The following is a 14575-nucleotide window of genomic DNA, read 5'->3' as shown; positions in this document are numbered from 1 at the left end:
ACACCCCACAATGCACAGAACCCACCAAAACTTACCCAGCCCTTGGTGTCAAAGGTGCTCAGATTGAGAAGCCCTGAGTCAGATAAAAGAGAAGGAAAATGTATATTTTGATCATACTAAATTGGATCTCCAAGAGTCAAGTGCTTATAGAAATACATTCATTACCTCCAGATGCCGTGAGACGTGTGTATTCACACAACCAATGACTGATACATGCCCTACAGGCAGGAGAAGCATATTTTAATGGCTTCTGTGACTCTCCAGATGCCAAGCACAAGGCTGAGACTTAGTTGTTCAGTAACACCTGTCTGGAAACCCTCACTTAACCTAAAAAGGACCTCAAAATTGAAGAGCAGCCTTGAGCTGCCTTCAGGTGGCTGCCTTATTTCACATATATGACCAAAGTGTAACAAAGGCCAATGACATCACAAAAGAGCACCACCCACCTGCCACGCCCCTTTGGAGTCACAATTGCTACAGCCTTAAATACCCTGACTCCGGGCCTCTTGGGCTTTGCAAAGCCCCTCATTCTGGCAGAAATTACAATGTCGACCAGCCGCAAACTAAAGAGTCATGGCATGAGGAGGGGCAAGAACCGAGCTCCTCACAAAGGTGTCAAGAGAGGCGGCAGCAAAAGAAAATACCGCAAAGGCAGCCTGAAGAGTAGAAAACGGGGCGATGATGGTGAGTGAGGGGCAAGTAAGAGAGCTGTTAAACTTGGGCACATGTTGCTCCCCAGACCCATCCTCCTGGAGGCAGCCCTTACATGACCCTCAGCCTGAGATTACTCCCAGTGACTCGGTTCCTGGGCAGTTTGGGCAGGAAGAGTCCTGGTATGTTGTTCTAACGGGTGTCCCTGTTGCAAACCTGTCCTTCCCCCACAGCCAATCGCAGTTACCGCTCCCACTTGTGATCTACCAGTGGGCCCTGTCCTGGTGAACTTCAAACAACACCAGGCAGCAACGAGATCAGAGGGGGGACTGCCAAGGAGACCTGAAGTTAGACCAAAGTCAGAAGAACCTATGGTGTGGGAAAAAAGCCAGCGGTAATGAAGTGAGGAATGTATATGTTGGCTGTTCCTCCCCAACATCTCAATAAAAAAATTTGAAAACTGAAATGTTTCCTTTGATCTTTCAGAAAAACTTGGTTTCCTGAGCTAGGGGTGAGAATTAGATGGAATGAAATGATTAAAGATGACTTGGGAAATAGCAAAAGTAATTTGTCCTTATAATTCCATCCAGTGGTGGTCCAACTCTGGCCAAAAACCATCACTAAGTTTTGTTCTTGTGTGTGTGTCTCAGTGCACCAGCCCTCTCCTCCAATGGACAGGGAGAATTCATTTGAGTGTCCATCATGAGTCATTATTTTAAGAGGCTTTGCATCCAGACATACGGACCACTGGGAGGGGCTTCCTAATTCACTGATAACATGGCTTGGTTTGAGAGGAACAAACTGGGGGCAGGGACATGGCCTGGGTAGGTTGAGGCCAGCAAGCATGACTCTGATGTCATAAATGAACCTTAGCTGGGTGTGTCTAGCAGCACAAATTACTTCAATCTGGGTGGACCTTATTGATCATTTGGGAGAGAACTGTCCTTAGAGTTCTGCTCATTTAGGAAATTCCCAAGACAGTTTATAAAGTCTCTGGCCAGGGATCTTAGCAGGGATCATTATTTAATGAATGCTTCTTAAGCACTCAGATTTGTACCCAAGACCCGGCCACCCATGTGGATTCTGTCTGCTGGCGACAGAGCAAGGATAGAGGAAACTCATAATTGTCAATGAGGAGTCTGTGCCCCAAGCAGGTGTGTCAGCCTGAGGGTGTCGGGATTGGGAGACTTAACAAGATGTCCAGGTGGGCCAAATTTTAGTAATGCAACAGAAAACCATTCATTTCTCAGATGTCTCCCAAAGAAAAAAAATGCACGTCTTCTCACCTATTGGAAGAGTCGCTTGGTCCTCACGGTTTCAGGAGCCTAGAGAATCTGCACACTGTTCCAGAACCATGTTCGAGTTCGTGTGGAAAATCCTCTCACCATCAGGCATATGGACTCTTCAAACTCATTTTCAAACTGAGCTCACTTTCCCTGGCTGAACTTGTACTGATCTAAGATTTCCAGTTTCCTCCTCTAAAACGGGACTGGGGAAAACACTCCCTTTGCTCACCCTCATCCTCAAAGTTATGCCTGTTTTACCTCCTAAATATTCCTCTTGCCTGTCCCTCTTTCTTGGATTGGTCTCAGATGAATCTCCCTGTGTTTGTCCCTAGTGTGACTGAACAACCTCGTTTAACTTCTTTAAGTTAATAAATGGTTCTGATCTGGAATCCTTGCTGAGAAGCTACGAAAGTGCTAACTGGAAACAGCTAGAACCCACCCTGCTCTTGAGCCAGCTGAGAATTCTTCTACCTCCTTGCAGCCCCCATGACCCCCCCAAATTTTTAAAATGTTATTTTGATGTTGAGCTTTTGCTTCTCTTACTGTCAATTCTTCTAAATTAACCCTCTAGGTTGGGTTCTTGGGAAGCAGAGATTGAGACAGATTTGGATGCAAGATGTGCATTGGAGGCTGACCATTGGGAAGGAAAGGAGCAGAGGAAGGAGCCTGAATGAAGATACCAGCCAGTCTATCAGGAAGGATGGCCTGCTAGGGGGTCCTGCAGAGTCACGATGGCCAGGCCTTGACCCCCCACCTGCCCAGCCAGGCTGCTCCAGCAAGGGCTGACTCAGGAGGCACCACACTGAAGCGAACCCTCCAGTGAGTATCAGCCCACACACCATGCAACCTGGCAGACGCCCAAGTTCATACACAAGCTTCCTGATGGCCCCCATTTCTTCCCCACCTATGCACAGCTCCCTGCTCGGCCATTTCTACTTCAATCCTGTGTCACGGGCCTTCCAGCACTCTCACACACGACTCAGCCATTTGCACCTTGTGCCCTGTTGCCCCCGTCCCTTGCTACCATTCAGGTTACCCACAGGATCCAAAATGACCTCCCCACAGGGCCACAAGTCGACAGGAACAAGCCAGAGCCTCAGTAATGCTGAGAGCATGACACTAACTGCCCACAGGAAACTTGCTACGACTGGACGTCAACCTGGTGAAGGGCTCTATCTGTCACCTTCTTGCAGGAAAAGGAGATCCCTGAAGATGACGCAAATGAAGAGGCTTCATTGAAGGGACTATTTGCTGAGGACAACACCTAGAGCCTAACATTGGTGGCTTCAGATCCTTGGATTAAACGGGAGAAAAGGAGCCTAAGGAGAGCCAATGTGTATTCAGGTAGACGGGCCCCTGGGGTAAGACTGTGTTAAGGAGGATCACAGCTATGACCAGCATCTCAAGAGACCAAGCATCCAGACATTTCTCTGATCTCCTTCTGGTGCTCCTGTTGGCCACACTCAAGGAGAAGCCAGCAGGCAGGGCCTGTTGGAGAAAGCTCTGGATACGATGATCATAGCTGACACAACTTTGTGGGGTCCATGTCCTCTTTTCTGGGATTCCTTAGAAGTTTGCCACATTAGCATCCAGTTTATCTTCTCCCATATGTTGTAACAGGCCAAAGTCCCTTCAGGAGGTGGAGTGTGGGAGGGTTCAAAACCACCTTGTTCAGACTTCTAAACCCGGTGTTCACCCCGAGACATCACAGCCTTCTCGCACAGCATTGCATTTCTGCAACACCTGAACACTTTAATTAGCCATGAGGACTTGAGCATGGAAAACAGCCTGGGGCTACTCAAGGTAGACAGATCCTTGCCTGGTGACTTCAGCCTCTGCCCTCTTGGATAAGTTGTGAAGGAGCAGCAGCCGCCCGGAAAATTCTGTTTATAGGAACATTTTCCAGGCCCACGTATTGGAAATGTTCCAAGACTGGTGTTGACTTAGTCCCTGCCCTCCAGCAACATTCATTCTGCCCCTTTTTATGGCTCCCGTAGGCCCAGCACCTGTGAGTCTTTGGACCATGGTGACACTCCTTAGGGAGACAGGAAGACCACTCTCTGTGCTTTTTCTCACCTCCCCAACCAAGGAAGAATGTGTCCCTCTCCCAGTTTCCTTGGAACGCCATGTCCTCAAGTCATCACTTGTTCGGTCTTTTTGGAAAGTGAAAAATCAAATTGAAAAAAAAAAAAATTAAAGATCTTGGCGGCAAGCCCTTCTGGGTCACCTTGACCTTACTGTGAGCTGACTTGGATGCGGGGCCTCTACTGCACTGGCTGCAGGTCCCTGGGGAGTGGTGAAGCTCAAAGGACCCACATGTGGATGGAAGAGTTATGGGAAGCACAGTGGATCCCCACTCATCACCCCAGGTCTCCTCCAGATGACCCTGGGTGGGTCCAACGTGTCTGTGCAGACAACCGCAAGCAAACAGGAAGTTCTGGAGAAAAACTCAGGGCTAAGCTGGGGAGGTGAAGGCAGAAATGGCAACTGGGAGGAGACTGTGTGCTCTAGGGGCAGTTGGTACAAGTCAGACATGCCTGGGGCTCGGCTGTCAGGGTCACCCAAAGGTTTTGTCCTTAGACACCAGAGAACAGTGGTGGCCTGAAAACTCTTAGTCTCATCCTCTGTCTTTGCAATCTGAGCCCTCATGGCCAGGCCAACCCTGGGGAAAGAACCAAACAGAACAGGGCCTTAGTTCCTGACCTCTAGGGGCACGGGGTCTTAGTTTCCTTAGTTTGGTCTGCTTGGCCAGGTTGATGAATGACGCAGCTCTCTACTTTGCTCCAACAGAGCCTGCCTTTCCTCGCGCCTGGCCCCACCCAAGCTTTCTCCCTCTCCAGTCTTACACCAGGCCCAACAAGAAAGCGCTCCTCCAGCAGAGCCCAGCAGCCATTCCTGCTATCTTAGCCCAGAGGCCCAAAGCAGTGTAGAAGAGCAAGATCTCCTTGACATCTGGCACTAAATCCCAGGGTCTATATTCCATCAAAACCACAGCCCCTCTTTGTGACCTTGATGGACCTATCAGTCCTTCCTTTACACAATTCTCTCTGTGCAGTTGGGGCCATTTCGTCTCTTTTCATAGCCCAACTTCCCTATCACTGTGACCAAGTCTGACCTTTAGCAGAAAGGAATGAGACCTTCCGGGCAGCTGGCATGACAGAACATGAGAGGGACGGGCACTAGGCAAGCCACCCTGCATCTGAATGACCACTCTACAGTGGTGAGATGTAGGTGATTTTTGAAATCCCATTCATCTCATCTTCCTTATCGGTAAAGTGTCAATCATAATATCTATCTCCCAGGGCACTTGGGATAACTTAGAGTGGTAGAAACTACAGGTCCTAAGTTAGTTGGAAGTCCCCTCTTCCTCTTAGAACTGATCCCTTAGGTATCTTATGCCGGTCTGACCCTGACTTATGGCCCTACTTCCAAATCCTTGGTCTCAGGATGCTACATCACATAAAGCTGAGTCCTGCAGTTTTCCCCAATGGTCTCTTACCAGCTCTGCCAAAAGCTGGCTCCAGGCTCCCATTGTGACCTGGAACCTCTCACCCTGTCCTGAGCCAATCTTGACTTCAGAAAATACCTACACCTCCCTGGGGCTTTTTCCCCTCTTCTATAAAATGTAGGGGATGATCTTCTCTTTCCAAGCAGAGCACAGACTCCAAGGAGCAAGACACAAGCCATCCACAAGTGAGGAACATAATGATCACATCATCACACACAGTATGTTGTAAAAAGTAAATCTGAGCACAGATTAGAGACCAAGGATGGCTGGACAAACTTACTCCCTCAGATCATTTTTCTTTTCCATTAGCAACAGGCAAGAATCTCTACAATTAATTAGCTATGAAGTGCTCAGGTCTAACACACAAGTGTTTTATTGAAAAGACATAAAGAGCTTGAATTTCACAATCTGTGGGGATCCAGCTCAACGGTGCTTTAGAATGAAGCCCTGAAAAAGAGAGCCAGCCTTCCACAGGAAGAGAAAACGGGCCTCCGTTGAAATACTGCTTTCTTCAGAAACACAGAAGAATAATACCACACCAAGTCCATAATGCGACTAAAAGTTGGATGAAAACAGCTGGAAATACTGATAAGATGAAAATTCTGATTCTGTAGGTCTGGGGGGTAGCCTGAGGTTCTGCTTTTCTAAAAAGCTCATGGCTGGTGCTGATGCTGCTAGTCGGGGTACCAGGCAGCAATACCCAGGGCACACACAATACTCAACCAGAAGTCCAAAGAGCAGGTCCCTCACTCGGCTTCTCCAAATTTCCATGGCAATTCATCAAATCTCTGGGACTAACTGTACTTCCCTGGAAGATGGTAAGAAAAGTAAGGGAAGAAATGATCTCTCTGTTCTTTCCACCTCTTTTTTATGCATTTATATATGACAACAGAATGCATTACAATTCTTATTACACGTATAGAGCTCAATTTTTCACATCTCTGGTTGTATACATAGTATATTCACACCGATTCATGTCTTCATACATGTACTTGGGATAATAATGATCATTATATTCCACCATCATTAATTAGTCCATGCCCTTTCCCTACCCCTCCTACCCCTCTGCCCTACCTAGAGTTCATTCTTCCTATGCTCCTGCTCCCTATCCCACTACGAATCAGCCTCCGTATATCAAAGAAGACATTTGGCATTTGGTTTTGGGGGATTGGCTAACTTCACTGAGCGTTAGAGAAACTAATTCGAGAAACAGGCAACTACTTAATCCCTTCTCTCTTCCTTTTCTCTTTGCTCTCCCAGGCTGCAGATCATGAGCCATATCCCATCCCACATGTTGCTCAAAACGTGCCTCCATTTGCTTTGGTTGAGACCAACAGAAACAGATTTAGTTAACCCAGAAGAAACAGAATCCATTGGGAGGATGGGAAGGAACAGGAGGAAAACCTGGACACCAGACCGCACCATGGAAGCCGGGAGGTGGCAGAGAAGAACTCGAGGCGCTCTTTCCTGATGGGACTGACTCCAGTTGTTCCCCATTCTTACTTACATCACTGCCTCCAAAGCTCCAGGAGAGGAAATGCGGTCAAGCTCCTGTTCCAGTGGATCAGAGTTGGTCCTGAAGGAAAACAAAGAGACTGTCGCCAAAGAAGAGGATCTGTGTGCCGTCATCCAGATACGACAATGTCTACTCCAGATACCAGAAACTGCTTCCCTGCGACACAAAGAATCCCACACACCAGCTACATTTCTAAATGAGCTGGATCCCCACCTTTCTAAGCACTGCATTTCTAAAAACAGCATTTCTAAACACAGAGCGGTCGCCACCTTGAACCCCTACATCTGGGAACACCTTTAGAACATTAAACTTATCCTGTAAAACTGGTATTCTAGAACAACCAACTTGCTTAGAGTATATAACCTATATTTTACTTTTGTCACCAGAACTAGAAGTTGGTTTCATTCCCCCACATTTAGAAAATTTTTAATCTCATCAGGAAACTTAACAACATATGGACGGCAAGGAGAAAGTCACAGAGGTCACCCCAGAGCTGATGCTGGTTGGATGGCCAGGCTCATTCGTGGGTGTGCCCATTTTATATTCATGCCTCAGCAAAAGTAAATGTTTCTGGAGTCACGGATTCTCTGGAAGTGTCTAAGATGGACACTTCATGAAAGCCAGGAGTACCATGATGGAAAGTCACGGTGGGTAAAGAGTCCCTGACCTCAGGGAACTGCCTCTCTCCATGTCTAACTCCCAGGAAGAACAAGTGCCGTCCTCTTTTACTCCATACACCCAGGAAGCAAGAATGTTCCGATTTAGTGAATAGAAGCTCCTTGGGGTCTGGGTCTATTCTATCCAATATGGAAACACTAGCTATATGTAACTATGGAACTCTCAAAATATGACTATTTTGAGTTGTAATATGCTCTCACTGCAACACACAGGGCAGCTTCCAAAGCTTTAGTATCAAAAGAGAATGTGAAATCTCATTGATTTTTTTTTAGGTTGAGTATATGTTGAAATAATATTTTAGACATATTAGGTTAGATAGCTAAAATTAGTTTGACAGGTTTCTTCTTTGCTTTTTAAAATGTGGATACCTACACTAGAAAAATTTAAATGACAAATTGGTTGTCATTGATTCTATTTCTATTAGAGCTGCCCTAAGCTTCCTTGGATTGTGACAGCTCAGAACTCCTTGTGTCCTGTACTCCCAAGCTAAGCCAGCACCACAGAGAGATGGACGGAGCCCATTCACTACCTCCCCTCTCCCACTCCTTCTCTTGCTCTCCTCACCCCCTTGCTCCAATTGTCCTGATTAACTTCATCTTTGAGGTCTAGGGATCTGGGAGGTGGTCACTGAGTTCTGTATATTCTTGTTACATGGTCATCCTGTTGTCCTCCAAGATTGCTTTCTCTGGATATGGGGACAAAATTACCCAACACTGTATATTTGTATCGATTCTATCCAGATTTTATTCAACTTTTGAGGAAGGGGCTCAAAGTTATTCATTATGAACATATACAGAAATTTTTAAGTGGTTTTTTTTATATATATATCGGGAAGTTTTATGTGACAGACACAGAGGGAGAACTGACATCTCATTATCACCATGATCTACTAATCTCTCTCTGTCTCACACACACACACACACACACACACACACACACACACACACACACTCTTACACATATACAAAGGCAGCAAGCAGAGGAAAAAAATGAATATGAGATAGAAATCAGCTATAAATTCCTACCATATTACTTTCCATAAACTTATTTGAAAATAAAAGTTCAGAAGCTTCTACACCCAGGAATAAGAACAGCAGCAACACTATATAAAACACACTAGGCATCCTGATGGATCACACCACCCTCTCAAAATGGATGCTATTGTGATCTTTTTTCTTATAGAGGAGAAAATGAAGCACACAAAGTTCACCCAGATTGTCCAAGGTCCCATAGCGGGTGAGCACAGGACTGGTCATGTGGCTCACACCTGTGTGTGCTTAGCCACCAAGCTATGGCGCCTTTCACGATGAAGGGGTTAAAGCCTAGACACTGGAATAAACACACACCCGCTGGCTCAGTAGTGACAGAGCCAAAACCAGAGTTCTGCTCTCACTGTCCCCACACCATCCCAGGCCCCTGCCTCTAAAACCAGAGCATATCAGTGTCCAAAGTGAGTTGGGATTTTGACAGCAGACCTAGGATGCAGGAGAGCAGAACCCAACATTTGTTACCTGTCTTCATCGGGCAAGGGCAGGGCCCCCTGATTCAGACCCCAGGTCACAAGCAGAAAGACCAAGGGCTTCAGCGCCAGCCCGTTCTACACGTGAATCTTGCCACAACCACTAAACAGTTATGGAACCCTGAACAAGTCACCCAACTTCTCCAAGGTCTGTCACTCGCTCTGTAAAACTGAGTTAAGAACACCTCCTTCTAGAATCAGGAGAGGAATTTGAGTAAAACCCATGTGCAAAAGCCCCTCACGTGTACCTGGGGCATCCTGAGTACTTTATAAATATTAGTTCCTCTCTGGAATGCCCCTCAGTCCCTTCAACTTCAGCTAGAACCAAACAGGGACCCTCAAATCTCTACAGTAGGGTCCACAGTGGGGTCAAACGAGCGCATAGCTCTAGAGGAGCAACCCCCATGCTGTTCACACTTAGGAAGTTGGGCAACGTTAACCACAGGAGACTGGCCCCGCGGCCTCACTGGTGTTGCTCGAAAGAAAGAGGAGGATTCGGTGACTCCCGCATGAGTCACAGAAGCCCTTTGTGTCTCCCAGGAGAGGGGAAGGTGGGGCCTCAGGCTGGGGGAGTGGGGGGGGCTGGCAACCTCAACTGTATCTAAGAAAGGCTGGCTTCGTGCCCAGCCTGGTGTGCTGCAAGGACAGTGGGTGGAGGCACCCTGTGAGGTGGGGACAGGTGTGCAAAGAGCACAGACTTGGAAAAAGGGGGGCGTGCGCTCTCTTGTGTCTTTCATCTTGCATTTTAACTAATTGAATTTCATTTTAAAAACTATCAGACTAACTAAAAGGGGGTCCATTTTCCACATCTTGGTTTCCTCAACTAATAGTCTGGTACTGAAATCATCATGGAATCCCCAGAGGACACTCGGGTCCCATCTTGTTCATCTCCCTAAATACAGCGCAGATGGCCTCACCCCTGCTGAAGAAACAGGTGGGATCCCAAGACTCCCAAAGGCTAGCACGGACTTCTTTCTAGGTCTATTTGACTTTCCAAGGTTTCGACTGGAAGCTAATTGAAGACAAAGGGGAGACACCATTCTGAGACCACGTGAGTACCTCACCACCGTCACCTCTCTCCTGGAAATTCCCACCATAGTTGAAAACACAGACCTATGGATTTTTTTTTCCTAATCAATGGAGGCAGAAATTAGTGGGCTTTATCACTTCTCAGTTTCTGGCTCTCTGTGTTTCCTCTTCTCCAAGTCCTCAGACCCCATGGGTACAACAACATCATAGCTTCAGGGCTGGGGCTTTGTGGCCCTAATGGAGCACAGTGTCCCTAAACACAGCCATCACCAGCTCTGTCTCATCCACATTACTCACTACAGGGCCTCTCAAGTTGGGACAATAGCCTCCCCCACTAAATCAATAAGGGTTTGTTGAATGTCTACTCTGTACTGTATTTTTAGTTTCCCACAACCCTCCATGATGGCAGCCAGTGTTCCATAAATGTCTGTGCAGAGAGAGGCCATTATACCATGTACTGGCGCTTATGTTGAAAGAGTGACCCAGACCACGTTCACCCTTCAGACATGCCTCTGAGGTAAGCAGGGCAGCTACTCAAGAGGCACGTCATCCCCAACAGGAGGTTAAGTACCTAAAAATTGCAAAGCATCATCCTGAGGCCCTCAGGCTGTACATTATGTCACATCTCAACTCTAAGTATATCAGTTTGATCCAAAAGGGTAGGGGAGAGCTCCATAAACCAGACTGGTACCCTAGACCCAGACATTCCCTAGAGAACAGGCAGTGCCATGTTTCATACTCCACTGCCTTTCCAGCTCCTAGTAGAGTACCTGGCACATAATAGTTGTTCAACAAACCTGTTGGGCTTAGGTGGAGAGCTAGACGATGGTGGTGCTTCTGAGAAGGGATCACATATGGCTCCCATTAGGAGGAGGAAGGGACTTGTGAGTCCTACTAAACCAGTCTCTTAGTTTGAATTAAAAATCGAGGGCCCAGGTCACATGGCAAAGTAAAAAGGACACTGAAGCAGAGTTTGGGAGACCTGGATCCCTGTTATGACAGAAATTCAAGGGCAAAAGAACAGCTGTCAGCCGGGATTGGAAGTCGTCCTTGCCAACCCACCACCCCTTCCTCCACTTCCATCCCACCGACTGGGTCAGATCCTCTATACTCGAAAAGCATTAGAGTGCATCACTTTTCCCATTCATGCTTCTGTTCTGATGTAATCCTCTGATTGTGAGCTTCATGAAGCTGGGTTTGAGTTTCTTTCCTTCTTGCCAACCATAGTAATCCAATATTCACCGCCATAACTGAATTACATAGCACTTATCACATGCATTTGTTCATTTTACATTCTCTCTCAATTGCAAGCTTTTCTTTTTTTGTAACAGACTCTAAAATGGCTTTTATTGAAAACACAGCTACCTGTTCACTGTAAAGTTCTGAGAAGCTACTCAGAACTAAAGAGGATCACCTCTGTCTGAGGAAACTGGTGAGAATCAGAAAAATGTATGATTATTGGAGCAAAGTAAAGGGGTTTTGCCTTTGATAAAAGATGTGGGGTCTTTCAAACCTCAGACTCACATTCATCTGATCTGAGAGTGGGCATGGAGGTCTTGCTCCAGGGGATAAATGTGGGGAAGACAGGAGTGCAGAAGATTCTGCTATTGGAACCAAGAGTAAGCAGTCAGCCAGAGTGTCCAAGGGATAGCTGGTCTCTTAGGGAAACGCTTGGACCCGAGTTTGAGAAGATTTGCACTAGAACACCACTGGAAAGAACTCAGCATCCTCCAGTCTCAGCACTAAGAGGAAGCAGAGCTAGCCAGGGTGAAACATAACCAGGAGTTCTTCACCCAGGTCTGTGTTAACTTGCACCAAGGTGTATACCTGTCAATCGTCCTCCAACATATAAACTTTGTCCTAAGATTTTGAACTTTAATCAGAAAATAGAGAATCATATCATCATGAGACTCATTTCATCAAGGAGGACTTTAGATTCAGGACATGAATGAGAAGGTGAGTCACGGGTGAAAATCGGGACAAGCTAAACAGTGCAACCACCCAGGCAAGGTGGCCCCCATAAACTGTGAGGGGACCAGGGGACTGTGTCTGGGGAGCTCAGGCAGGAACTCAAGCCCTGAGATACTTAAAACTTTGGTGGGTAGAAGTTTAAACAACAGCAACGAACATGTGAAGAGTTGATCCATTTAAAATGCAAATATGAAAACACTTGGACCCAGACATTTTACCTCAAGGGTCTGCTATGGTGTGGACATTTCCCCCCAGATTCCTGTGGGAACTTAATCCCCACCATAGCAACATTAAGATGAGAAGCCTTTGAGGGGTTGAAGAGAACTAGGTAGGCCTGCTTTTGCTCCTTGGCTTGTACCAAGTGAAGACCCAGTATTTTCCCCTCTGTAGGATGCAGTGTTCCAGGCGCCATCTTGGAAGCAGAGATCAGACACCCAACCTGCCAGTACCCTGATCTTGGACTTTCCAGGTTCCACAACTGTAAGAAATAAATTTCTGTTCTTTCTGAATTACAAAGCCTTGGGTATATTGCTGTAATAGTATGAACTAAGACATTATCTGTTCTAGAAAAATCTTTGTACACTCTGCACAAGAAGTGTTCCATAATGCTCATGGCAGCATGTGAAACAGAGTTGCTTAAATAATAAAAGTGGGCGATCTGTAAACTCTAATGTGGACCTCTCCACTGTAGTACACCTTAGAGTACTAAATGAATCAAGTGAAATTGCAGCTATCCCCTGATATAATGAGTCTACAGCAGTTAAAAAGCAAATAGGCATAGGTATGTGCATAGACACACACATACACATTTGTACAGATTTAGGTAGATTTCCAAGTCATATTATTAAGTGGGACAAAGAAAGCCAAAAGCAAAACAATGTATATAATATGATCCCTTTTAAATTTAAGACAATAAAACTTCTTATATTTAAAAATAAGATGGATGAGTACATACATAAATATATACATATATATCAATATATCAAGCTCACATATGTGCACACAAACACACACACACAATTTTGTGTTACTTTTAAAATGTTTTCACCAATCTGTCAACAGTGATCATCTCTGAGGGAAAGAGTGAAATTAAATGGTAAACAAAGAAGACTTTTGGTTTATCTATATTGTTTAAATTTTATTACACATTACTTCTATAATTAACTTTTCAAAAACTTCTTCAAGCTGCAAGCAATTTCTATCTGGCAAGAAATGGAAACATCAACAGTTCTTTGGAATACAGAGTCTCTTTGTTCATAGGAAATTGCCCAAATGAGGCTTTTAGTGGAATAAATGGACTGTCTTATGTGCTTGAGATGTTCTTGCCAGGAGAAAAATTTCTTTGAAGGTGTTAATATTTCCTGTGCTAACATGTTCCTATGTTGGAGCAGAATGGACTGGACCAGGAGGTTATTGAGGACAAGAGTTCCAGATGAGAAAGGAATGAGGACCAAGAGGAATGGTAGGCCATTGGTGTCTCACCCAACATACGTATGCTCAGGATTCAAGCTCCTGTGGTTAGAAGATTGAGAAGAAGAAGCTTGGAATATTTCCCCCAAGATATTTCATGAGACTCTGACTGTAATCTATGCACCTTCTGTGCCTACCTACCCATAGAAAACCCTAAGTCACAGGACACCCCCACCATGTGAGAATACTTTTGCAGAGCACAGGTGGTGGTTATTGTGAATGGTATCTTTTTTGCATTGCATTTTTAAATAGATCAATAAAGCTGTAAGTTTTTGTATATTTATTTTGTATCTGGCTACCTTACTAACCTCTTATTTGTTCTCCCAGATTTTAGTTCATTTGTTTTTGTTTTTTATATATACCCTCTGTTATGGACTTAATGGTGTCCCCTAAAATTCATAAGTTGAAGCCTTAATGGCCCAGACTTCAGAATGTGACCTCATTTAGACAGAGGACCTTGGGAGAAGTAACTAAGTTAAAATGAGGCTATTAGGGTGGGCCTTGAACTGATTTAACTGGTGTTCTCATATGAATAAGAAACCTGGACACACGGGAAACTGCAGGTGTGGATACATAGACAACCATGTGAAGAGATAGCAAAAGGTCTATATCTGCAAATCAAGAAGTGAAAACTCAGAAAAACCAGACCTGTTGACTCTCTGACCTTGGACTTCCAGCCTCCAGAACTATGAGAAAAAAATAATTTCTTCTTCTTTTTTGTTTTTTGTTTTTGTTTTTGTTGTTGTCTGTTTTGCAATTCTTGGGATTGAACTCAGGATCTTGTGCATGCTAGGCAAGTGCTCTACCTCTGAGCCACATCCCCAACCCAAGAAAAATTAATTTCCGTTGCTTCAGCCACAAAATCCAGGTATTTTTGTCATGTCAGCAAACCCAAGTATCATGATGCAATAGGAACTTTGGCTTCTCTCCCACCAGAGTTCTACCAA

General features: G+C 45.4%; 1 protein-coding gene across 1 annotated transcript; it reads left to right on the top strand.

Annotated features, from left to right (window-relative positions):
* The first annotated feature begins 545 nt into the window (after positions 1–545).
* On the top strand, positions 546–913 carry Tnp1 (transition protein 1). Its single transcript, XM_005331830.3, has 2 exons — positions 546–684; positions 885–913. Exons 1-2 carry the CDS (start codon positions 546–548, stop codon positions 911–913), a joined length of 168 nt encoding a protein of 55 aa, XP_005331887.1.
* The last annotated feature ends 13662 nt before the right edge of the window (positions 914–14575 follow it).

The sequence above is a fragment of the Ictidomys tridecemlineatus genome, chromosome 7, assembly GCF_052094955.1.
Source record: "Ictidomys tridecemlineatus isolate mIctTri1 chromosome 7, mIctTri1.hap1, whole genome shotgun sequence".
Classification (NCBI taxonomy): Eukaryota; Metazoa; Chordata; class Mammalia; order Rodentia; family Sciuridae; genus Ictidomys; species Ictidomys tridecemlineatus.
Note: the sequence above shows the minus strand (reverse complement) of the source record. Positions and strands in the feature narration are given on the sequence as shown.

Bases quoted from the DNA above. Each gene is read 5' to 3' on its own strand.
- Tnp1 (XM_005331830.3), top strand. From the start codon at position 546: ATGTCGACCAGCCGCAAACTAAAGAGTCATGGCATGAGGAGGGGCAAG. The intron at 685-884 runs GTGAGTGAGGGG...CTTCCCCCACAG, and splicing joins TAGAAAACGGGGCGATGATG to CCAATCGCAGTTACCGCTCC.